General features: G+C 54.8%; 3 protein-coding genes across 6 annotated transcripts; 2 read left to right on the plus strand and 1 right to left on the minus strand.

The window, feature by feature from the left end:
* The first annotated feature begins 1,206 nt into the window (after positions 1-1,206).
* LOC122485479 (titin-cap) lies at positions 1,207-2,631 on the plus strand. The gene is made up of 2 exons (XM_043584308.1): positions 1,207-1,517; positions 1,765-2,631. The coding sequence occupies exons 1-2, from the start codon at positions 1,408-1,410 to the stop codon at positions 2,156-2,158; spliced, it is 504 nt and encodes a 167-aa protein (XP_043440243.1). The 5' UTR covers positions 1,207-1,407; the 3' UTR covers positions 2,159-2,631.
* A 1,269-nt stretch (positions 2,632-3,900) lies between these two features.
* PNMT (phenylethanolamine N-methyltransferase) lies at positions 3,901-6,130 on the plus strand. 2 transcript variants are annotated; one of them, XM_043584303.1, is made up of 3 exons: positions 3,901-4,669; positions 5,279-5,486; positions 5,590-6,130. In XM_043584303.1, exons 1-3 carry the CDS (start codon positions 4,321-4,323, stop codon positions 6,122-6,124), a joined length of 1,092 nt encoding a protein of 363 aa, XP_043440238.1. In that variant the 5' UTR covers positions 3,901-4,320; the 3' UTR covers positions 6,125-6,130. The 2 variants fall into 2 exon arrangements, with proteins under 2 accessions (XP_043440238.1, XP_043440239.1); XM_043584304.1 differs by having other exon boundaries at positions 4,239-4,669; positions 5,318-5,486.
* Positions 6,131-6,706: 576 nt separating this feature from the next.
* Positions 6,707-21,412, minus strand: PGAP3 (post-GPI attachment to proteins phospholipase 3). Of its 3 annotated transcripts, none has more exons than XR_006297877.1 (8): positions 20,609-21,412; positions 19,275-19,372; positions 18,304-18,456; positions 10,281-10,343; positions 9,609-9,686; positions 9,119-9,255; positions 8,615-8,819; positions 6,707-8,450 (listed from the first exon to the last, which is right to left on the minus strand). XR_006297877.1 is itself a non-coding variant. In XM_043584309.1 (8 exons), the coding sequence occupies exons 1-8, from the start codon at positions 20,787-20,789 to the stop codon at positions 8,387-8,389; spliced, it is 963 nt and encodes a 320-aa protein (XP_043440244.1). In that variant the 5' UTR covers positions 20,790-21,397; the 3' UTR covers positions 6,707-8,386. The 3 variants fall into 3 exon arrangements, 2 of the variants coding, with proteins under 2 accessions (XP_043440244.1, XP_043440245.1); XM_043584309.1 differs by having other exon boundaries at positions 9,609-9,670; positions 20,609-21,397; XM_043584310.1 differs by lacking the exon at positions 18,304-18,456 and having other exon boundaries at positions 9,609-9,670; positions 20,609-21,411.
* Positions 21,413-25,117: the final 3,705 nt, after the last annotated feature.

The following is a 25,117-nucleotide window of genomic DNA, read 5'->3' on the forward strand; positions in this document are numbered from 1 at the left end:
CGGCTAACAGGGGCCACTGCCACACCTGCCCTCCTTCCTCCCTCCCTGCCCGCAGGCTTCCCATGGGGCAACTAGCATACGGCCAGAAGGGTACTATCTTGGGCCTTGTTAGGTGTGTGACCCTGGGTAAATCTACCTCTCTGAGCCTCCATTTCCTGCTTTGTAAAAATGAGACTCGTTAGATCATGGGGCTGTCATTAGAAGAAAACGAGAATCAGGCCTGCTGCTTTGGTAATCAGGAGTGTGCAGTTCTGCCCCAGGTGGGTGCCCATGGGCCTCTCCAGCTGCTGGGCGCTGTGCTGTCCCGGCAAGGCCCTCTGCTCCTGTGTGGCCTCTTCCCGTGCCCTTTGCTGTGTCCACTCAGTGATGCCCTCATTCCTCACTCCCACTCCTGTGCTCTGTGCCACGTATATTCCTGCACCGTGAGTTGCTCCCCTTGGGTGCTCGGCTTCCCCAGCAGCCATCCAGCTCCCCTTGAAGGAGAGCCAGGCCCCTCCCAGATGGCATAGTAGAACTGGTCAGGCTGTTGAGACCAGAGAACGAGGCCCAGAGAGGGGCAGGGACTGCCCCATGCTCAGCCTGTTTATGGCTGAGTTGGAGTTAGAGCCAGATCTGATTGTACCACTCATCAGAGCCCCTGAATACCCATCTCACCTGCTTGGGGGTGTTGGTGATAGGGGCGGCCACCCACATCTGCTCTTTACGACCTGACTGGCCTGACTTGGGAAGCCACTTCTCTGACCACTGGCCACGAGAAAGGAAAACCTCTGGCAAAGGTTCATGCCCAGGGTCCCAGGTATGGAATTAACCAAGTAATTTCCTGCCAGTGTGGTGGTGGCAGTTGGGGACCAGGACTCTGGGTGCAGACACCTGAGGATGTGGTTGCACTGTCCCTTCCTGTCAAGGGGCATGGCCAGGGGCTATGCCCTTGATCCCAGGCAGAGGAGAGGAGTGGGGGTAGGACCTGATGGCCTGGTACAGAGCCCAGAATGGGCCTCGATTCCTGCCATTTCCTGCTCTGTTTACAGACAGGCTGCTGTCTTCCCTGGGCAAGAGGAAAGGGGTGGGGCAGAGGGCAAGTGCCAAGGTGGCACGAGGCTGGGCACGTGCCTGGTCTCAGACAGTGTCAAAGGAGTGTCAGACACCTGGAGGTGTCACTCTGAGGACTTCTGCCCTCCTCTGGAGCATCTTGATCTCTTTGGAAGCTGACTGCTGACCCGGCGGGGGCAGCTGGAATCCAGGTACCCCAACCCCCACCCTGGGCCCAGAGTCCCCCATCAGTGAGCCTTGGCTCTGCTTATAGCATCTGACGCCAGAGGGGCTGAAAATAGCCCCTGGAGGAGGTGGAGGAGGGGGCTATTTAAAGGGCCTGGGAGGAGCAGAGCTGAGAGGGAGTGAGCACTGATCATGGCGACCGCAGAGCTGAGCTGCCAGGTGTCCGAGGAGGACTGTGAGCGGCGAGAAGCCTTCTGGGCTGAATGGAAGGATCTGACGCTGTCCACACGGCCTGAGGAGGGGTGAGTGCCAGCCAGCTGGGAGTTCCTCCTCTCCCCTACAACACCCCTCCTGAGGCTCAGGAGGCCAGAGCACAAAGCCCTGCAGAAGTTTCTGGGGGTAGGGACAAGGAGAGGGCCCACTGGGGAGAGTGGAGTCACCCCTTCCGCACCCCAAGTCCTGGCAGCCCCAGGGAGCCCCCTACCCAGCTCGTGACTGGAGGGTAGCAGATTTCAGGAGCTGGGTACCCCCCTCCCCTCTCCTCCCCAGTTGCTCTCTGCACGAGGAGGACACCCAGCGGCATGAGACCTACCACCGGCAGGGACAGTGCCAGGCGCTGGTGCAGCGTTCCCCCTGGTTGGTGATGCGTATGGGCATCCTCGGCCGCGGGCTGCAGGAGTACCAGCTGCCCTACCAGCGGGTGCTGCCACTGCCCATCTTCACCCCCGCCAAGATGGGTGCCGCCAAGGAGGAACGCGAGGACACCCCCCTCCAGCTGCGGGAGCTGCTGGCACTGGAGACAGCCCTGGGGGGCCAGTGTGTGGAGCGCCAGGACGTGGCCGAGATCACCAAGCAGCTGCCCCCTGTGGTGCCTGTCAGCAAGCCCGGTGCCCTTCGTCGCTCCCTGTCCCGCTCCATGTCCCAGGAAGCACAGAGAGGCTGAGAGGGACGGTGACTCGGGCTCCACTGTGCCCACTGTGGGCTGGGCCCTTCCTGGCTAGGACCATGGAGGGCAGCTGCTGGCCATGGATGCTTTGTAGTTTGCCCAGAGTTGGGGGCTAGGGGAGGAGGGAACCAGAGGCCAGGATGCCTGGGTCCCCTGAGTTCCCAAAGGGAGGGGGGCAAAGACAGTGGACACTAAGGGTAGAGAGCTGGGGGCCAGCACAGCCGAGTACCCCCAGCCCCAGGAGAAGGGACAAAAGATGCTGGTGAGGACAAGAGGTCCCTGAGAGGAATGACCCTGGTCCAGGCTTCAGCTTCAGAGAAAGATGAGGAAAAGTGTTAAGGGGATCTGGAATGCTCTGAGAAGAGGCTTGGAGAAGACTGGCGTGAGGGGGACGTGAAGAAGGCAGAGGCAGAGTGGGGCCCCCAGCATCCTCTGTTAGTGCTGCAATAAATGCTCAATTGTGTTCCAGACTTTTCGTCTCTTTCCTTGTGGGGGCCAGCCCATTGGTGTCCCCCCATGCTCACTTCTGGGAATAGGCCTTGCATCTGGGCTAAATATGGCAGAGCTAGTGGGTACGCTCCATGCTTGGTGGTGGGGGCAGAGGAGACAGGAACAGAGCTGTAAACAGGGTGGCTGTCTGTCCAGGCCCCCTTCCATGCCCTGGCTCTGCTGTGCAGTTCCTGGACTCTGTGTCCAGTCCCCTGGCACTGGGCAGTGCCCAGCAGGCCAGCTGGCATCCAGGGTGTGTTTAAATGATCTCATGGAGAATAGGGAGGGGGCTGGCACCAGGATTGTCCTTGGCTGTACCTAAGGGTGTGGATGGGGTCACTGACCCGGAGGCTGACCTACCTCTTAGTTCTGAATCCAGACAGGATCAGTCCTTGGCTCCGGTCAGCCGCTCTACCCACCCTGCCCAGGGAGCCCAGGGTGGGCTGTGGGGAGTGGAGGGTCGGGTTCTTGTCTGTGACCGCTGCAGCTGTTGTGACTCATGTCCCAACCTGATTGCCTGGCCCAACAAGGAGACATGTTCCTCTTGGGACAAGGTGGGGACCGGTGAGGGCACAGAGGTGAGGGCACAGAGGAGGCTAGGGGCCCATCTGGACAGGGGCTCGTAGCCTACCTAGGGCAGAGGTGCACTGGACTGGCCCAAAGGGGTCCACTCCAGGAAGACCATGGAGATAGCTCCATGGAATCCACTTCCCATTTGGAGGAGAAAGGAGGGGAGACCCTGGCATCTTGACCTGGAGTGCCAAGCAGGACCTACAGGCCTGGCCTGACCCCCTCCCCAAGAAAGGGGAATGCAGTGTGGGCTGGGGAAGGAGAGGGGTCAGAGACCCCAGACTGGTGCAACCCCAAATCCCTTGGCACCGAAGGCCCAGCCCGCGCCCCCTGGCGACCGCGGCAGGCCGGGGAACACCTGCGTCCTTCCGCCCTCACCAGGGACCCGCGTGCCCGACATGGCTAGGATGTTCCGACCTTCTGCCTTCAGAAGCCCGCAGATAAGCGGCTCAGAGCCTGCAGGGCCCGCAGGGAGGCCCCGCTGTTTGGAAGGCTAAGTGCATTAGCCCCGCTCACATCCCCTATCGCTGCTGCCATCGGACGGGCGGGGCCGGAGCTCCGCTCTAGGGCCCCGGGGCGACCGCGACGGTGGCGGAGGCCAGAACGGACTGTCCTTTCCGGAGTGGGTGTGGGGGGCGCTGGGGAACGAGGGTTGGGAGGAAAGGACGAAAGAGGGCTGGAGGAGGGAAGGGGGAGCTGGGGTGACCAAACCAAGGAAAGGGGTGGATGTGGGACGCGGTGTCTCAGAGGAAGGAGAGCCCGCAGGGGGCCGGGCCCGGGGTTGGGACGAGAGCGCTGGGAGGTGGGCAGTGGGACAGCGCCGACTGGACCATGGGCCAAAGAGAAGGAATGGGGTGCCGGGCGAAGGGGGTGAATGGCCGGGGAGCTGGAGGAGAGCGACGGGAAGAGCTAGGGGCTGGCGGGGCGGGGGATCTAAGGGTCTTGGGGGCACGAAGCTGGCTGCCTGGGGCCAGGCCCGGTGAGGCAGAGTGGCGGGGCGCGGGCGCAGCGGAGGAGCGGGGCGGGGGTGGGGGTCACACGTGCCCGGGCCGCCCCACACGCGCCCCGAGTGTCTGCCGCTCGGACACTAAAGGAGATGGATGGGGTGGGGGAAATGCAACGCGGGGCCCCGGGCGGTTCCTGGCGCAGCCGCCGCCCCCGCAGCGGAGGGTCGGGCCGGGACTTGGGCGGCACATAAAGGGACCGCGAAGCGCGAGGACCCGGCGGGCGGCGGCGGCAGCATGAGTGCGGCAGACCCGAATCCCGCTGCGGGCGCAGTCCCCGACTCGGACCCGCACCCGGGCCGGGCGGCGGTCGCCTCCGCCTACCAGCGCTTCGAGCCCCGCGCCTACCTCCGCAACAACTACGCGCCCCCTCGGGGCGACCTGAGCAGCCCGGATGGCGTCGGGCCTTGGAAGCTGAGCTGCTTGGCACAGACCTTCGCCACTGGTGAGCGCGGGGGAAACTGAGGCCGAGAGGACAAGAAGAAGTCATCAGGGAGCTAAAGGGGCATACGCCAGAGCCCGAGGGGGGCCAAGGAGCACAGATAGGTAGGAGTGAAAATAGAAGAGGAAGAGAAGCAATATCCCTTTGCGGGGGCGGGGGGGCATAGAGAGACCTGTGAGGAGGGCATGGGGGGGGGGTGCAGATCCTTCACAATTGAGAGGTGAAGTGGGGGATGCAGGAAAGGGCCCCAGATGAAGAAAGACGCCAAGAAAAGAGATGGAAGCAGAGATTGGGGAGGGAAGAGGCAACTGGCGGGGGACTGCCCGTCACTGTAGGATTTCCCCACTTAAGTCTCACTGTAGGGACAGTTCCGCAGATGTGGGACTTGAATCTCAGATTGTCTAAGTTCCTTTCCCAAGGCAAGTCAGTCTGTGTTGGACGGGGTGGGGGGACTCAGATCCAGGTTAGCTAATGTGTCTTCCAGATGGAGATACACTTTACAGAGGAGGAAGGGAATGAGGGAGGGAGAAGCAGGTAAGGGAGAGAGTGACCGAGGCAGGGGATGCTTGGACAGGGCCGGCACCAGGACCCTCTTCCCCTGCGCCCTCCCAGGTGAGGTGTCTGGACACACCCTCATCGACATTGGTTCAGGCCCCACCATATACCAGCTGCTCAGCGCCTGCACCCACTTTGAGGACATCACCATGACAGATTTTCTGGAGGTGAACCGCCGGGAGCTGGGGCTCTGGCTTCGGGAGGAGCCCGGGGCCTTCGACTGGAGCATGTACAGCCAGCACGTCTGCCTCATTGAGGGCAAGGGGTAAGGGAGCTTCCCATGGAGTGGCTGGCAGGGGGGCAACAGAGGACTGAACCTGGGGCAGCCCTGAGCCCTGGTCCTGACCCTGCCTTCTGCCCCTGCACAGCGAGCCCTGGCAGGAAAAGGAGCGCCAGCTGCGAGCCAGGGTGAAGCGGGTCTTGCACATCGATGTGCATCAGCCCCAGCCCCTGGGTGCTGGGAGCCTGGCGCCCCTGCCTGCCGATGCCCTGGTCTCTGCCTTCTGCCTGGAGGCTGTAAGCCCAGACCTTGCCAGCTTCCAGAGGGCCCTGGACCACATCACCACTCTGCTGAGGCCTGGGGGGCACCTCCTCCTCATCGGGGCCCTAGAGGAGTCATGGTACCTGGCTGGGGAGGCCCGGCTGGTGGTGGTACCCATGTGTAAGGAGAAGGTGGTGGAGGCCTTGGTTCGTAGCGGCTATGAGGTGCGGGACCTGCGCACTTACGTCATGCCTGCCTGCCTTCAGACAGGTGTAGACGATGTCAAGGGCATCTTCTTCGCCTGGGCCCAGAAGAAGGTGGGGTGTGATGGCCCAGTGCACCCTGCGCTGATGGCTCTCATATATCCAGATTCCCTGTCATCTGTGGTGGCGCCTAATAAAGAAATCAGTTCCTCCTGCTGAGTGTCAGCTGTGTGTGGCTCTTCTGGGAAACAAGGGCCCAGAGCTCTCTCTAGGGTTGTGGGGGTGTGAAAGCCACCAACCCTAGCCTTTTTTTTTTTTTTCCAGAAGCTTCCATGAAGGTAGGTTTCTTTACCACTCATTCTTCCCAAACTAAGGAAAGCCAAGGTCAGCAGGTATTCATTCAGCATCTGCTATGTGCCAGGCACCTATTAGGTCCTTTCAGCCCTCACATTCAGCAGGTCCAATTGTCCTGTTTGCAGGTGAAACTCAGGAAGGTTAAGTAACAAACAGTAGTAGAGCCTAGTTCAGGCCAGAAGGGGAGGAGTGGGGAGATAATCAGGAGACTGAAGTGGACAGTGCAGGGGGAAGGAGTTACAATGCAGGCACCAGTTCCCTCTCCCAGAGCCCACTCCCCCTGGACTGGAGCTCCGCCCAGCTCTGCTGCTGCTCTGCATCTGGTCCCTGCCATCCCCACCCCCAGTGCCTAGGTAGAGACCCCACCTGCCTATTGCCTCCAGCCAGGTGTCTTCTCCCTCCCTCCATGCCCACACTACTCACACAAATGAGCTGAACAAGGGTAGGTGAGGCTGAGAATTCGTTTATTAAGAATGTTCCTTGCTACCCTCTCTCTCACCTTAAAATAGTTCTCAATATAAAAAAAGAAAAAAACAAAAAACAAACCACAGGTCACCCAAGTCTAAGGTTGGAGTCCTAGTACAGTGCCCCGACTCCAGGGAGGGCAAGAGGGCTGGGAAAGAACAAGCATCCAGACTCCCTGCTCCAATCACACAGACTGCCTTTGGATGGAAAGTTTCTGGAGCTTCACGTCCTATCCTTGCGGAGCACAAATGTGCCAGGGCTGCTGGCAACTAGCAGGGGTCACCTTTACTGGGGTGCAGGTAGAGCGTGGCCCCTGCCTGTCTCTGGGAAGGCCAGAAACCAGAGCCAGCCACAATCCTCCTCCCCTACTCCCTCAGATTGCCCCCCTTCCCAGGGTCCAGGCTGTGACAAAGGGGCTTAGCAGGTAGGTTACTCCGGGAAGGGAAGGCCAACCAAGCCTAGGCAAGGAGACAGAAGGCTGGAGAGGCGCAGAGGATCTCCATTTCCCCACCTCCCTCTGACTCCCAAGAGGCTGGTTCTGGAGGGTGATCTTGAGTTGTGTGTGGGCCCTCCGAGATTTGGAGGGCTGTAAAGTGGGGGCAATGGACAGAAACACACACATGCAGCCTGGACACTCGTACCCCCAGCCAGACTTTGAGGATATCCTGGCTCTCTGCCTGGCCTGGGGCCTTGTGCAGAGCTAGCACTCAATAGGTACTTGTTGGCGGTAACTCGATACCCATATTTCTCCAACCTGCCCCCACTGTGTGGTACACTCATGGCACTCACAGTCACCCACCTGTCCTGCAGCACACACTTTAAAACCACTCACACCCCACCCCACTCTCCACCCACGCTCATGCACACTGTCCCACCCAGCATCCCACACACCTCAGGCCTGTGCCCACCACTCTGTCACCTATGCACTCAGTCTGGTTCACACTCCCGTACACATTCATGTGCAGGCTCTCAACCAGAACAGCAGCAGAAGAGCCAGAGGGATTCCCGTCCTGGGCTCGGTGGGGTTCTGGCCTTGAAGGGGGAAGGAACATAGTGAGGCCTCTTGGGGGTCTGGCTGAAGCAACAGTCAGGGTAAGACCACTCCCCAGTCCCAGGGGCTTAGTCCCTCAAGATCCCATAGGGAGAATGGGACCAACCTTGGAACTTGGGTAGCCAAAGAGCAAGAGTCTAGTGCCACCTAGTGGTGCCCTGGAGGAGGGCAGGGGGGTAACAGGAGGGGACCCCACTGTCCCCAAAGGCCTGTGGTACCTGGTTTCCCAGATAGACAAACAGCTGTGGGAACCACCCAGGCACTGAGGGGATGTGGGGAAGAGGCTGATGGGGAGGCAGAGGCAGCTCTCCTCTTGGTGGAGCTAAGAACACAGTTCTACTCCAGTTCTGTTCCAGGAACCAGAGAGGCTGCCCATTCTCTAACCCCAGATGCTGAGAGGCCAAGCCTGAACAGACTCCAAGGCCTGGGAGGGCCATGTGGGAGCAAGCAAGGGGATGGGCAGTTACATGATTCTGGGCCCACACCCTTCATGTCCAAGTTCAAGATGCTAAAAGGAAAAAAAAAATTAATCATCTCAAGGATTATGAGGAGAAGGGGAGCAGCGGGGAGAGGGCAGGACCCCCAGTGGGGCAGACACGCTCCCAGGGCCTTCAGTCCAGCTTGAACTTGGCTTCTGATTCCTTCAGCAGATACAGGCTGTCATCTTCCAGAAAGCTGTGGGCAGAGGGAGGAGCCCACTGAGGTATGGCTTTGAGAGCACCCCGTGGGGGTGAGTATAGGCAGGGGGGGCCAGTGTGCACAGAGGCCTCAGTCTCCTCAAAGGAGCGGGTGAGGATGGGCACAAAGAAGGTGCACACTGGGCAGGGAGCAGCACCCACCTGAAGAACAGGACGTGGACCGGGATGGTGCTGATGTGCCAGATGGCGTGGGCGTCCAGGACCCAGAAGAAAGGTGGGAAGTCGAGCAGCTCAAGCAGGGACAGCCCCTGAAGCAGCAGGACCACCACCATGCACTTGCGCACGTGAGGCAGCCGCCGCTGGTTCCGCAGGCACCAGGCCAGCCACCACACCACGTTCACCAGGCCTGGGTGCGGGCGGGGGGTGGGGAGAGGCTCACTCCCTGGACCTCCTTCTCCCCCCAACAAAACCTCCACCATCCTCATGCTCTTTGACCCCAGGACCACCTTCAGACTCTCCTGCCACCCTCCCCTCTCTCCCACCCCAAATTCTTTCCCCTTCCCCCACCCTAAGGGGCTCTCTAGAACCTTCTCCAGGAACAGCACCAAATCCGTACCTCCACCCCAGGCCAGCAGTTCTACAGATGGGCTGGGTCCCCCACTCCCCCATAACCCCAGGAGCCTCAGGTCCCTCCCCGTGCCTCACCAATAGCCACATTGGCCGCCAGGTTGTAGCCATAGTCGAAATGGACGAGGCTCAGGTAGGAGACATGCGCGGTCAGCATTAGCAGCAGGAGGGCCCGAAACGCACTGGCCACAGCCGGGTGCTGCAGCCCCACGGTCCTGCCCCACCATCCAGAGCTGCTCAGGTGGAGGGCGGCCCGTGCCCAGGGCAGCATTTCCTAAACATCCCTTCACCCCGACATCAGTATGTGGAAGCCACTGCCCTCCTCCCCCCACCAAAACAAGCCAGCTGGGCAGGCCTCCAATCCACCTCCAGGGGCCTGGGATCAAGTGCCTCTGCTCCTTGGAAAGAGCCAATTCTACCCCCCGATTCCCCATTCAGAACAGCCTGGAGGGTGTGTGTGTGTGTTGGGGTGCAAGACCCTGAGGACAGCACCCCCAAGGTGGGTAAGGTGACCCCTTTCTGCCCCCAGTGCCTGATTTTGCCCCCACAGAGGCCAAGATGGGCTCACCTGACGCAGCACAGATAGACAGAGTGTAGGATGACGGTGGACGCACAGAAGTAATCCATTTTCTGAGGACGGGGAGAGCTGGGTGAGGGGCCAGTGTGAGGGGAGGGGAGGCGGAAAAGGTTTTGTATGGGCAGGGCCCCCAGAGGACCCACCAGAGGTGGGGGCAAAGGGGGGGGGCAGAGGCACAGCCGTACTCTAACATGGGGGTCCATGTCTCGTGCCCCTTCTGCCTGTTGCTGGTTCACTCCTGAATTTAACAGTCGGACCCTTGTATTCATATTCTACAACTTTTTAAAATGCATTCAGCAGTGAGGCTTTGGAGGCATCGGTGGAGGTGCCTGCCAAGACTCCAAAATACATGAGCACACCACAGAATCTGGAGCGCAGCCTCGAGTCCCACAGCCCTGCGCCCAAGAACCGGCTGCACCCTTGGGGGGGTGAGTAGTTCTGCCTTTCCAAGGTTCAGCTGCCTCATCAGTTAAGAAGAGCCAATAATCACACCTACCTCACCAGGGTCAAGTGACGCTCAAGGGCACAAATAGGTTAAAAATGCCTAGCACATAGCGAGTGCTCTGTCAATGGAGTCCCTATGAAACTGAAGAGCTGACCCCCACCTCTTCTGGGCTCCTGTGGGACTGTCCCAAGCAGGAGAGGGGCTGAAGGGGTGCTCACCTCTGTGAGGTCGGTGTCCTTGGTGTGGAAGACTGTGGACCAGAACCAAGCATTGAGGGAGACCTGTAGGGAGGGGCTGGTAAGCATGGTGTCTCGACGTGGGGAGGACCCCTAGAGCATTCACAGGAGTCTCTCTTTGGGGAAGGGGCTCTTTGGAGCAGAGAAACATGCTTTCCCTTGCCCCTGAAGCCCACAGAACAAACCCGTGCCCTCAGCTTCCCAGAACCCTGAACCCCCTGGGCCATGGGGGCTGCAGCCTCCACAGGTTCCGGCCTGGCCTGGGAACCAGTTCCCAGTTCCGGCACATCCAAGTTCCCTGCTTACTCAATCGCTAAGACAACAGCCCCTGGGGGGACCTTGCCTCCTCCCCCAACTGGCAGGTGATGACAGCCCCACCCTGGCCAGGGGAGCCAGTGACCTCAGCCTCTGGGGGCGGGAATGAAGTGGGTGGGGTGGAGGGGCTTGAGCCAGCTTGGGGTGTGTCCCGAGGAAAGCAAGCAAGGGAGGGAGATCAAGCAGATCCCACTGGGGCCAAGTCTCTATGGAGGAGGCTGGCCAACTGAGCCCAGCTTCCTCCTGGGTGGCCCAGCCCAACCTGCCAGACCAGTGGCTGCTGCTCTGAGGCTCTGGGAGGAACAGAAGGTTGAAGGGGCTGTGGTGGGCAAGGGCCCAGGAGACCATTCGAGGCCTTTTCCCTGGAAATTAACTGCAAGGAGACAGTACAAAACATCTTGCAAATGAGTCCTAGACCTTGTGGGAGTCAGCGCTGTATCCATGGTAGAGCCCAAATCACTGAAAGAAGGGCGGGCTAAGGTGGAGGTTCCCTACATTGGGCCGGGAAACTAGTGACAACTGGTCAGAGGAAAAAAACCGGCAGCCTGAGGTCCGCCCTAGAATGCCCTAGAGATAGAGAGGGATGCCCTAGGGTGGGACAGGCCTGCCAAAGACAGGTAAAGGCCAGGAGCTGCTCACTTGGGTCCAGGACAGCAGGAAGACTGGCCAGGCACAGGACAGAAGAAGCAGGGAAGAGGCCTCTCTATCCAGTCCTGCAGCAGGGTCAGACAGTGGGATGGGTTCCCTATCGCAGGCCTGAAGGGGCTTATGAGAGAATGGGAAGTGCAAAGGGGTGGAGGCAGGCAAGACTCTGTGCAAAGCCAGTCAGCACTAGAGGTCTCTGGAAGCTCAGGTAGCCCCATGCAAGCCTGTCTGGCCTGGGTCCTAGGCTGAATCTCTCGGCTTATGTTCCTCATGACCTGGACAAAGGCCCTGCCCTCTGGGCCTGAGCTTTCCCCTGTGACTAGTCAGGAGCTAGCCTAAGTGATCCTTTGTCCCTTTCCAGCCCTGACATCAGGTGATTATTCTAAGTCTGGTTGCTTGCTCTTTTGAAGATGGCCATCCAGTCCCATCCCTGGGTCTTCCCCAGAGATGGTATATGAGGCATGGTCTGGAAGCTGGAAAATGGGACAGAACAGGGTGGCTTCTCAGACACTGCTCCCACGAGGTCTGTGACGCTCAGGGTCAGCATGGAGAGAGGAGCAGACTTGGGGCTGGAGACAGAGCCCAGGAGATCACATGGGCCAGGTCTCCAGGGAAGGCCAGGAACAGGGACACTCTTGGGGAGGAGAATGGCCCCAGAGCCAGTATGAGAGGGAGGTGGAGGGAAAGGCAGCAGGGACTGGCAGCCAACCAGGCCTCCTTGTCACCCACAGCAGGAAGGGAGAGGTGACAAGAGGACTGAGCTAAGTGGTGGCTGGAACACTGGAAGCGGGGGAGAGGGAGCACAGGGTCAGGGCTTAGCTCTACAGGATGGAATGGGAACTGCTTGGTCCCCTGTCCAACTGCCTCCCCAGGGTGCCTCCCACTTATAGAGACCCACCTGAAGCCTGGACTCTGCACCCCTGAAATGTCCCCTCTCCCCTGGGAAGTGTCCCATTATGAGGGACTCCTCTTCTGGCCCTCTCCTCAGACTTGGGAGATAGTGTCATTAAGAATGCAGGGCCAAGGGTCAGACTACCAGGGTTCGAATCCTAGCTCTGCATTTCCCGTGTGTCCTTGGGCAAGTTATTTAGCCTTGCTGTGCCTTGGTTTTCTCCTCTGTAAAATGGGAATAATCATAGTATTGACAAGGATTTAATGAGCAATACAAACACAATGTATAGCACAGTGCCCAGGACAGGGTAAACCATTAGGTGTTATTTGTTCCCAGTTTGTTGAGCAGAATGGGACTCTCACATCTCTCCACAGACCTGAAGCTAAAGAGGCCAACTCTGCCTCCCACTCTCCCTGAAGGCCAAAGGAGTCCAGGGGGAGAAGAGGTAGTCTCCCCACGGCTGCCTTGGCCCACCCCACTGTTCGTGCTAGAGGCAGAATTTCCAGAGCCTCCATAATAAGACGGACCCTGGATTCAAGTTCTGCCTCAGCCCCTAAATAGCTGTATGATCTTGAACCAATAACATCTCTGAGTCTCAGTTGTCTCATCTAGCAAATGGGGTTAATAATAATAATACCCACTGCATAAGAGGGTCCTGAAGATGATGTCTGTAGAACGTCTGGCACAAAGAAGCCACTCAATAAACACGGCTGCCTGGCACATAGTAGGCATTCCCATAAATGTCAGTCTCCCCCCAGGAGTCACAGAAGAGATACTGTTTCTCTTCACTCAGAGTTTGTAACCAAGACTCAAGCAAAGGGGACAGACAGACGGGGAAGGAAGGGAAAGGTTCCAAGCCTCAAGTGTATGGCTGCTCCCAGACTCCTCAGCCAAGCTTGAGCAGAATGGGGGGAGGTAGATGGTAGCTGGCCAATCAGACAGGCCAGGAGGGTGCTGGGCTGCCCAGCAGGGCCCCAGGAGCTTTGTGTAAACACTGAGGAAAGGGGGAGGCCAGGGGCAGGGTGCCAACAGGGTGGAAATGGAAGGGGACAGGGAAGGCTGGGTGAGGGAGAGCGGGAGGCTGTTTCAGTCTGTTGGAAAATAAGAAAATTGAGACAAAAATATCACAGCCGTGAAACTGGTTGGATGCCAAATGAGCCAGATCTGTCAGGAATTCGACCCCAGTGCTAAGCCCCAGTGCTCGGGGCTGTCATTGACACCGTGGTGGTGGGGACATGTGGGTCTTTAAATAGCTCAGTGTCTCAGAAGTGGGGGAGGCAGAATGTTAAATATGACGCCTGCTGCCACCCTGCCCCCCTCCCAGAGGCCACAGTGTCTCATCCCCTGCCTCAGTCAGGGCAACCCTGCTCCGCTTCACTCCTGAGAGAGAAGAGGGGAAGAGGCAGATGGAGTTGGGGGAAAGATGGCTTCTTCCACCATCAAAAGAGATTCCTTGATTTCCTGCCATTCTCGGACCAATGGGAAGTCCTTCCTGAAGTCTAACCATCCTTCTGCTGCAGACTCAACCTGTCTCTTCTGGTAGTTTCCTCAGCAGAGGTAGAGCACAGTCAGTCCCCACCTCCACCAAGCATCCTGCAGAGACGGTTTGGGCTTTGCTGGCACTCTCATTCTCTCACCTCTACTTCTCAGGACCTTTCTTCACTGGGCAAAGGGGAGGGGAACTGGTTTGGCCTCCTGGCTCTACAGACAGCAGGGGCCCCCAGCTCCCTGAAGTCAAAGGTCTGTGATGTGCAGAGCTTTGGCAGCTTCCCAGCCCAAGCCCAGATCCAAATGTCAAGGCAGAGGCTCCCTTCTGGTGCCAGCTTCATCAGCCCTGCTGGGGCAGGGTCTCCTCGTTTCCCAGGAAAAAAGACTGAGAGAACCCCCTGCCCACCCCACTGCCCAAGACTGAACCTAGAAAAGGCCTTCCCGTCCTATCCCAACAGAAATCAGGAGCCCCACTCCTCCAGAAGACCCAGCCCAAGACAAAGTCCACTGCCACACCCTCCATTCAGCTCAGGATCCCTCCCTCCTATAAACACAGGCGCACAGGACTAAAGATCAAGTGTACAATCCAGACTGGGTCATCAGAGGGAGTGTGGACACTGAGACTCTGTCCCTCAAGGACCTAGTGATAGCATGAGGAGGTTCTATGTCCCAGAGCCCCATATTCTGTAGGATGTCCTAAGACACGGGCCCCAGGTATCTGCCCTCTCTCAATCTAACTTCTCCTGCTCTGTCCCTCAGGGTCCTCGGTCACACTGGACTACAAGGGTACTGGGAGGCGTGACCCTCACCAAGAAGGAAGCTGAGTGGCACATGCCAGTGAAATGAAAGACCCACGAATCAGGGAGATCAAGACGAGCGTTGTGACGTGACCACTGGCAAGGGCTGCGACCCTCTGAGGTCCCTCAGACCTGTGTATCTCTCCAAGGAGGCTCTAAGCTTTGTTCAGGGAGTTCAGGCAGGCAGGGCTGTCCAGTGCTCTCAGGCAGGGCTGGGGGCGGGGGGTACAGGCTGTGGGCCCAGAAAGCAGCGACCCCTGGAAGAACCCCAAGGGACAGGTGTACTCTCCTCAGCTTCTCTGCCCTTCCTGCTTTCTTGGCCAGGACCAAATTCTTTCCTCTGAGAGAGGCCTAAACAGGAAGTGGTGGTTCTATCCCTCCCGGGCCGGTGACAGGACATGCGGATGCCAGCCCCCTGCCTATGCGAGAGCTCCTGCCTCAGCACTCAGGGCCCTCTCTGTGCCACCTCACCTCCCTCCACCGCCTTGCACTCAGCCACACCACAGCCAGGCTGACCTTTCCAAGGCTGCCTATCCCGGTGCCCACATCCTCCAGCTTCCATCCCATTGCTGCTGCTGGGCCACCAGCCTGGAATGCAGAAATCCAACCTCTTCTCCCCTCATCTGTATGCGTCTAGGCCTTATCGGGCCTGTGAGTCCCCGATGGAGGCTCTCTCCCTCTCTGGGCTTCCCTGGAAGACTTCTCCACTTAGAGGACACATCTCCCCACCTTACTACTTCGAGGGCTCTCTACCAGAGCCCTCCTCGGCTCTGCCTGCATTCTGCCTCCTGGGCCAGCTGGACCAGCGCTTCCCACCAGGCTTAGCTTCTTGAGGCAGGTGCCTCAGTTCCCACAAGTGCTAACTCCTGCCTCTACCCACAGCAAATGCTCAACAGACATTTATCATGGAGACAGCCCAGGAGAGGGGCTAAGTGCTCTGACAGCCCTGGAGTCAGTCCTGTCTCCACCCGTCACCAACTTGTGAGCTGGTGACTTTGACAAGGTTTTCCCTCTCTGAGCCTTACTCAGAGCTCACGGTGGTATTATGAGGATTGAATGAGAAAAATATATGTAAAGGACTTAGGACAATGCCTGTTACACAATTCATATAACACTTATTATTAATATTTGTTAAATAGAAAAGATTACGAAGGATCAACATTTCCCAGAGGCTTAACAGCCTCCCCGCCCCTGCCCTCCTTCCAATCCCCAGCTCCTAAGTCTGAGGCTTGGCCTGGACTTCTTAGCACCCCCACACTACCAGTTTTCCTAAGGTCCTCAGAGACCTCAGGGTGGCCAGATCCAGGGTGTCCTAAAGTTCTCTTGATTGTCCAGCAGAATTCAAGAGGACGGCCTACCCTCTCCTCCCTGTTCTTGTCCCAGGGCTTCCCAACCACACGGGATCCTAGTTTTCCACCTACCCCTCCAGCCACTCCTGACTCTGTCGCTGGCCCATCCTTCTTGATCTAATCATTATGTTTGGGGCTCCTCAGGGCTCCATCCTAGATCCCTTCTCTTCTTGCTAAGCTCCCCTCGGTGATCTCATGCACACTCATGGCTTCTATCACTCTCTCATAAGTGGGAACACCGGGTTATTCCTGATTCCTCTTTCCTCATCTAACCTACGACTGAGGCTTGTCAACACAGCTAAGATAGTAAGAGTGCAGACTCCGGGGGCACCTGGCTGGCTCAGTCAGTAGAGCATGTGACCCTTGATCTCAGGGATATGAGTGAGTCCAAGCCCCACGCTGGGCATGGTGTCTACTTAAAAAAAAAAAAAAAGTGCAGACTCTGGAACCAGATGCCTGGGTTCAAACTCTGGCTCCTAGGGCAGGTTACTTAACCTTTCCAGCCCTTGGTTTCCATCTGTAAACTCGGGATAATAATACTACCTATCTCATAAGCTATTTATGCGATTAACAAGGTTAATATTTAGAAAATGCTTAGAATGGTGCCTGACGTACAGTAAGAGCTATGCATGGGCTTGTTAAATAAATAAAATAAATTAAAAATTTTAAAGTCAACTCAAAACATAGCTCAAACATAGTTCTCTTCAATAACCCCCCCTCCCCCCCCCACCAGTCTAGCTACTGTGCCCTATGCGAAAACTAACTAGCTGCCTGCATCCACTCTTACCCCTCTAATCTGTTTGCTACACAGTAGCCAGAATGAGTTTTCCAAGCAAATCTATTCATGAAACCTCTTCTCTCCGACCCTCATTGCTTCCTGATGCTTTGAAAGTCCAGATCTAAAGTGTTAATGTGCCCCCCAGGCTCTCCATGGGCTAGCCCCATTCACTGCCTACCTGCTTACCTGTCGTACCTACTCCCTGGCTTCCTGTATGGCCGACCCCCTAGCCTTTCAGGTTCTCACTCTCTTCTGCCTGTCCACATTCTATGTCTTCTATGTAGATGACTCCTCCTACTCTCCCTGCATTCACCTAGCTAACATTCATTCATCATTCCAATCTTACCTCAGAGGCCCCTTCCTCAGGGAAGCCTTCCCTGATTGCCCTGTACTGGTCTAGTACCCCATCACACACCCCTGCAACACATCTCCACTGCACTTTCCCCAGAACTGTACTTTTACGTTCAATTGTGTGCTTGTGTGGTTACTACTGGAGGAACCTTTTTGTTTTTGTTTTTGTTTTTGTCTTTGTTTTGTTTTGTTTTGTTTTGTTCAAGTAAGCTCCACCTCCAATGTGGAACTTGAACTCACGACCCTGATATCAAGAGTTGCATGTTCTATAGGGCGCCTGGGTAGCTCAGTCGGTTAAGCATCTGACTCTTGATTTCAGCTCAGGTCTTGATCTCGGGGTTGTGAGTTCAAGCCCCTCACTGGGTTCCATGCTGGGTGTGAAGCCTATTAAAAAAAAAAAAGAGGGGCACCTGGGTGGCTCAGTTGGTTAAGCATCCGACTCTTGGTTTCGGCTCAGGTCATGATCTCATGGTTCATGAGTTCAAGCCCCACACCGGGCTCTGTGCTGACAGTACGGAGCCTGCCTGGGATTCTGTCTCTCCCTCTCTCTCTGCCCCTCCTCTGCTCTCTGTGTCTCTCAAAATAAATAAACTTAAAAAAAAAAAAAAAAAAAAAAAAGAGTTACACACTCTATGAGTGAGCCAGCCAGGTGCCCCCTGTCTGTTTTTATATACTTTTGGATCTCCAGCACCCAGCAAAGTGCCGAGCACATAGTAGGCTCAATACATGAATTAATGGCTGCTTTGGTGGCAGGAAGGTAAATGAGCAGACTGTTTCCCTAAGGCTTACAGTGGGGTCTCTGATTGCAACCTCTTACTCTCATACCCACCCCCCAAGGTTGTCACAGTTCATATGTGTACCCTAGTCCATGTTTCTCACACAATTCCAGGCTTCTCTGACCAGTCACCTGTAAAGCTCAGAGCCCTCTCTGGATACTCACATGGAACATATTTCGGCTTCTCAGGGATGGTCTAAGACCAGGCTGAGCTCTACATAGAGTACTGTGACTGCCGTACCTCCAGACCTGGACTAGGATTGAGATTGCTTTGAGTCTTCGGGGTGGGGGGGGCCCGGAAAGACCTGTGGTCCCAGCATGCTCCCTAGCACCCATCTCCCTTCTGTGCTTGTAAATTGCCCTATGGGGTCTCTTAGTGGCCTCCTCCCTCCCTTCCAAATATCCTGGCCTAGGACTCTGCTAGAAAGGTAAAGTCTGATTCAGCACCTTCCCTGTGTTCTCCCTAGGCCTGACCACCCCACAGCTGCAATTTTAGACCTGGAAATCAGAGGGGAAGGTAGGTGAAGGGAAGCTCCTGTTGCGTGAGAATGGGGATCTAAGAGTTCCTCCTTCCTAGATGATGGCGTACAGCAGGAATACTGCCAAGTTACCTACCCAGGCGAAGGCCACGCAGGTGGGATACATGGGGGAGGAGGCTGGCACGGAGGTATGGTAGCGGCAGAGCATCACCAGGCTGGCCAAGCCGTTGAGGAAAGAGGCCATGGCAGAAGCTGGCTCTTGGAAGAACAGGAACCGGGAGAAGGGCCACTGAAAAGGGAGCACATGGAGGGGGCCTGAGCAGCAAGCAACCCCCCGCTAGCCCAACATGCTTTTCCTTGACATGCCACATCAACAGGTCCTCAGTTGGCTCCTTAGCTCTGGTCCTCGGCCAAAGCCTCACGTATAGTCCCTCTTTGGGTCAATGAGCTCTCCTCCAGTCCTTAGCTGAAGGTCATCCCTCTATCTTGGCCACCACTCACAGCACTATAAGCCTGGTCTCTGGGAAGAACAGATGGGCCAGTGTAGACGGCTCAGTATGGTCTGGTAGAAACAGCCTAGACTTGCCATCAGGAAGACAGAGATCCCAATATACTCCTTCTCTACCACTGGCCACAGGCCTCTGAGCCTCCGCTTACTCTGACAAATTGGGGAAAATAATTCTTGCCAACCTCAATAGTCCAGAACAAAATCACAGTGGATGAAAAAGCACGAGCAAACCATGACTCACTGGGCAATCTGAGGGGGTATTACTATTTTAATCTGAACTTCTACTGAAAAAGCAAAAGAAAGCATGCTGTGGAGGGTCAGAAAATTTGTCCTCGTAGCAAGGACATTCAGCCACCCTAAGAACTCCAGCATGGCTGAGACCACAAAGCTTCCCAGACCTTGTTATTCCAAATCTAGAGCCAGGATACATTGGTTCCATCTGATTATACGAAAACCCGCAGATTTTGAGGACAGGTACCCGCCCCAAACACACGCCCATCACCCCACAGCTCGGACTGCTTGGATGGTGTGGTCTAACTGGGGGGTGTCTTACTCCTCCCACGCTGCCACCATCCACTTCTCCTGACCCTCCAACTCACCTTGCCATGGAACTGAGGCACTTTGTGACCTTCCTTGAGGTAGAGGCCAACAGTGACCCACATACACTCATACTTACAGTCGTCCTGACAGGTCCAGCCTGAAACAGAGAAATGTGACCTGGTGAACTCCTTATCACGGGAGGCACAGAGAGTGCAGATGGGACTCAAGCTCAAAGGCAGGCTAAGAGGGCCTGCAGGGTGGAGAGGACCGGAAGAAGTCTCAAAATGCTGGCTTTCCGCTAGGATGTACGAGAGACGGTAGAAAAGTATGTGTTTGTGTGCATGTGTTTTAGGGGACGGGGATGTGCAATGAGCAAACAGAGATGTTTTTTCTCTTCTCCTTTCACCAAGAAGGGAACTTCGGCATCTGGTGGACTAATTAGTGGACAGGTGGGTTTATGTTTTCTCTTTCTGAATTCAGGCTTTGCTCGCACTTGCCAGGGAAGAACTCTTGCCATCTTACCCCCGTCCTATGAAAATGAAGCCCAAATTCTTCACTCTGACTTTTGAGTCCCCAAATTCCTTTCCCAGCTTTATTTTCTATACTCCTTTTCAGGCACCCCGCACCCTGCTCCCTGAGTAAACCAAGCTACTGGATATGCCCACATCTGCCCAGGGCCTCCACTCTCTCCGTTCGCTCTGGAACGCAAAGGGATAGTAAAGAGAACAAACTTGTAGTCGGACAGGCCGCAACTGGAAATTCCACTTTACCACTTACTGGCTGTGTGACTTTGGGCAGGGAACTTAACCTCTCCGAATTTCCCCATTGTAAAACTGGGTTAAGAGAAACTACCTTATAGGGCTGTGAAAATTAACTGACCTATTGTGACACCTGTCACACGACAGGTGACCATTATGGCCACAGGTCCAAATTTAATGTATCCATCTTGAAGCCCTTCCATCACAGAACGTTCCAAGATGATCACGGTCCCTACCCTCTCAAAGCAAGAAACGATTCCTTCCTGCCATATGCTCCCACTGCTTGCCCTAGGGTCCTCTAGTGCTCAAATCATCCTTTACCTTGCACTGGAGAAGGCTAACGTCCCTGTGCAGACTGTGACCCCGAACGGCAGGATGCTGGTCTGATTTCAGTGTCATTCTAGGGCCTGTACCCAGGAGTATTAAATAACTTCCCATTTGACTGAATAAATAAAGTGAAACATGAAAGCTTCTGGGAAAGTAAGACCGTCTGATGAAGCTCTAACCACCCTGGGGCTCCATTCACACACACAACAACGGACCCCGGGGGAAGAAGGTAAGGCTCAAAGGTGGTTTGGGGGCGCAAGGGGCGGAGCCAAGGCGAGGGGCGGGGCTTGATGCGGGGAGGGGCTTACCTGCTAGACTCATGTAGATTGGCTGGCGGGAGCGGAAGTGCCTCAGTGCGCCCCCTGAGCAGTTCCGCTCCTCGCACCGGTGCACGCAGTCGCGGTACACCGGCTCGCGGTCGCCCTGGGAGCCGCTTGCTAGTGCGGCTGCCCCAGCCAGCAGCACCAGCCGCGCGGTCCGCCCGGCCATCCCTTCAATCTGGCCCTCCGCCGGCGGAGCAGCTTAAGAGCCTTCACTTCCGGAGTAACAGGAAGTGCCTTGTGTTCTTTATTCTGCTCTCCGGTGACGTCCACGCACTTTAAATAAAAGTTCCCGGATTGCTGTGGGCGCCTGCCCCGCCCCTCATCTTACTGTCATCTGCATATATCGAGGCGGCAGGGTTAAGAGAAGGGGGACGCCAGGTGGCTTAAGGAGCAAAATAGTTGTTTTTTTTTTTCTTTTTTCTATCAATATACGTCTTGTTTCTTCTCCATGGTCTCTGTATTTGAAGTACGGTTATTATTCTTTCACCAGCCCCCCCTGTCGGGTTTCGCTTCCTAGTGCACCTGGAACTGCCCATGTCTTTCCCCATCTCCCCTGGCACCACCCTGGTTAAAGACATCACCATCATCTGTCGCCGAGACTGCCGCAGTAGTCCCTTTCCGAGTCTCCCGGAAGGGAGGCTTTTGTCTCCTCCTACCTTTGTCCTCTCCAGTCCGCGTTCCGTTTCCAAATTCAAATTTGACCCTGCCACTTTTGTTAAAATTCTTTACTGGCTCCCAAGTACCTCAGGATAAAATCATGACTCCACAAACCCTGTACGATCTGGCCCCTGCGCCAGAGCCAAGGGGCCATGTTTCTCAACCCTCCCGGCCTTGCCTTATCTGTATCATTTGTAGTCTCAGGCGTGCTTATTCTTCTAGGCTCAGTTAAAAAAAAATTTTTTTTTTAACGTTTTATTTTTGAGACAGGGAGAGACAGAGCATGAACAGGCGAGGGTCAGAGAGAGGAAGACACAGAATCTGAAACAGGCTCCAGGCTCTAAGCTGTCAGCACAGAGCCCAACGCGGGGCTCGAACTCACAGGCCACGAGATCATGACCTGATCCGAAGTCGGACGCTTAACCGACTGAGCCACCCAGGCGCCCCTTCTAGGCTCAGTTTAAACACCACTTCCGAGGGCGGTAACACCTGGAGGATGATATAAAATACAGTGGTATGTTTTCCCCAGGCAGGGTGGGGACCTCTGCTGTCTTGTTTACTACTCTACTTCCAGCACTAGTACACAATTTGTATCATGTTAGGCGCTAAGAACGCATCTCTTCTTTCTTTCCTTCCTTCCTTCCTTCCTTCCTTCCTTCCTTCCTTCCTTCCTTCCTTCCTTCCTTCCTTTTTAAATGAATGAACAATATAATTCAACGTTGAAAAATTGGGTGCTAAATCCATCAGCGTGATTTAGATGAGGCTGAGATCCAAGAGGTGTAACATTTCAAGGAAAATCAAGAGAAGGACTTTTGGGAATAGGATACTTGCTTTAACATTCACTCCTCCTGCCTACACCACCACAGCACACACAAATATGCCCATCTCATTGAAGCATGGAAGCCTTGTAGCCTAGATGCGTAATTAGTGTGTGTAGATTAATGACAGCCTTTCCTCCTCTCCCACTCTCCACCCCGGGTCAACTTTTTATATTGATTGAGAAGTGAAATGAACATGAAGTAAAATTGTATTCCATTCACTTATTCATTTAGTAAACATTTCCTGAGTTCTTAGCTCTAGCACCAGGCTAGGCAAGGCACAACTCCAGGAGGCACCATTCACATTGTATTTACTGTGAATGGCGCTCAGGGGTGAACCATTCACATTGTATTTTCTGTGATTAGTGCCTCTTCAAGTTAAGTACAACATGAATAGTGCCCCCTGGAGTTGAGCACCCAGTTGATACGGATTGGGAAACTAAAAAGAACAAAACAACTACTCAGCCCTCCAGGAGCTGACAGGGAAACAATCTAGTACTGATACTACTTTGCGTCTGATAGACCAGTCCTTTCCTACTACCTTATTTCATTTTGTCCTTAATATGATTCTGGGATGAATCTTTTAATGAGCACGTCCATTTAAAGACGAGGAAATTTTAAGTTGCGTGGCTGGCTCAGTTGGTGGCGCATGCGACTCTTTTTTTTTTTTTTTAAGATTTTATTTTATTTTTTTAAGTCTTAATTTTTTTTTAATGTTTATTTATTTTTGAGAGAGAGAGAGAGAGACAGCAGGGGAGGGGCAGAGAGAGGCAGACATAGAATCCCTAGCAGGCGCTGCACAATCAGCACGGAGCCTGACAAGGGACTCAAACTCACAAAACTGTGAGATCATAACCTGAGCTGAAACCGAGTCGGACGCTTAACTGACTGAGCCACCCAGGTGCCCCTAAGATTTTATTTTTAAGTAATCTCTACACCCAACGTTGGGCTAGGGTTCGAACTCACAACTCCTAGATCAAGAGTGGTACACTGTAACAACTTAGCCAACCAGGCACCCGGCAACTCTTGATATCGGGGTTGTAAGTCTGAGCCCCTGTTGGGTGTAGCGATTACTTAAAAATAAAGTCTTAAAAAAAAATAAGATAGGAAATTTAGAAAAGAGGATGAAATCCTAACAAAGCAGGATTCTCCCTTTGAGAGTAATCCGAGCTAGAGATAGGGCTCTTTTAAAACCTTTACACTTCCGATTTTGGAGGCCTCATCCTATATTACGTGAACCGTTAAAAACAAAGGGAAAATGTTAACAAAACAAAACAAAACAAACAGCTTCATGTAGTGACATGTGTGGAGTTATAGAATTGGATAATGTAAATCGGGAAAAGTTGTAAGGGAATGGGGAGGGAGCAGAAAGCTACTTTGGATTGGGTGATCAGAGAAGGCCTTTTTGAAAATGTGACGTTGGAGCTGAAACCTAGGTGACCAGAAGGAGCCAGCCCTGTTAACACCTGGGGGCAGATTGTTCTAGGCTGAGGGAATGGTCAGTGCAAAGGCCCTAAGGCAGGAACTAATTTTGGCATCTTTGAAAAACAGAAAGGAAGCCTATGTGGCTGGAAGGCCAGAGACCAGATTCTGTCAGGTCTTGGGTCACAGTGAAGAGCTTAGGCAACGGAAAGCCATTGGGAGATGTTTTAGCGCTGGAACAAATGAAATTTATGTTGAAAACATTTACCTTAGGGGTGCCTGGAGGGCTCAGTTGGTAGAGCATGCAGCTCTTGATCTTGGGGTTGTGAGTTTGAGCCCCATGTTGGGTGTAGAGGTTACTTAAAAAAAAAAATTAAGTTAAAAAGTAAAACATTTATTCTGTGAAGAGGGCAGGGGGTAGGATTAAAAGAGGGCAAGAGCAGCATTCGGGGAGGTCAAAGGCTAGTGCTTTCACCTGATAGAGGTGAAATCACTCGATAGATCTCAAAGAGCTACTGGACGTAAAGGGCAAAAAAAACCCAAAAACAAAACGAAAACAAAAACAGAAAAATAACAACAAAAGAAGAATCAACAACGTGGGTCCAGTGAATGAAATCATCTGAAACTGACACTGCCTCACCAAATCAGGACTTCATGATTGCCACAGTTTTGTGCTTCTGGAAGCTTCCTAACCTCCTCTTCCCCAAACCAAAAGCCAGAGGCAAAAATGTCCTCAGTCACATCCCAGTAGTCTGGATCTCTAGCAGCAAGCCAGGTGAGTTCCGAGTTCTGAAGGGTTGAGTAGAGCAGGCAAACTCAGTGTTTGTGAAACAAAGAATCTGGAACCTGGAATCTGGCAGAGGGGCGGCTCAGGGGGGCTTTCAGGGAATAAGCACGGGGTTGAAGGAGTCGCTGCCCCCACACGACGTCTAAAACACTGCAACCAGGAACTCTTCAGTCCAACTCTCATATTTCACACAGCAAAATGAAAGCCTTATTCAAGCCCACACAGCCCAGCTACTATCTGAGAAAGGATCCCTAGATAAACCGAGACGCACGTTAGATGGCCAGCACAAACACACAGCACAGGATACGGGAGCACAATCCATGGGCCAAGATGGAAACCACGTGTACTTCTCCTATAGGCATTAAAGCCAGGGAAGGCTGAGGGCGCAAGAATGCATTCTGTCTTAGCAAAGCAACCTAGAGAGAGAGAAAGGCAGATTCCTCAGGCCTTGGGCCTGCATTCCTGACATGGGGTGACAAGGGTTGAGGGAGGTGATCAGCAGGCCCAGGGGTAGCGTGTCTGGTATGTCAATTTAGGCTCTGCTCTTTGCTACCTAGGGCCTACGCCTAACCCTGGGCTCCCAGTGGCTAGGTAGCAAGTGTTCTTAAAGGGCCACTTTAGAAGGGAAGATTTTCTCATCAGAAGCTTTCAGATTACTTTCCTATGGCCCCAGGGAGGCTTTGTGCCCACTCTTGGGGGACTCCTTCCAAATAACTAATTCATAGACACTTCCCCAGCAACTCATGCCCCAGACTCAAGGCCCTATGGGGTAGGCACCAGTTTGTGGCCTGAACCTCGGACTGTGGACCG

The sequence above is a fragment of the Prionailurus bengalensis genome, chromosome E1 (genome assembly GCF_016509475.1).
Source record: "Prionailurus bengalensis isolate Pbe53 chromosome E1, Fcat_Pben_1.1_paternal_pri, whole genome shotgun sequence".
In the NCBI taxonomy this organism is placed as follows: Eukaryota; Metazoa; Chordata; class Mammalia; order Carnivora; family Felidae; genus Prionailurus; species Prionailurus bengalensis.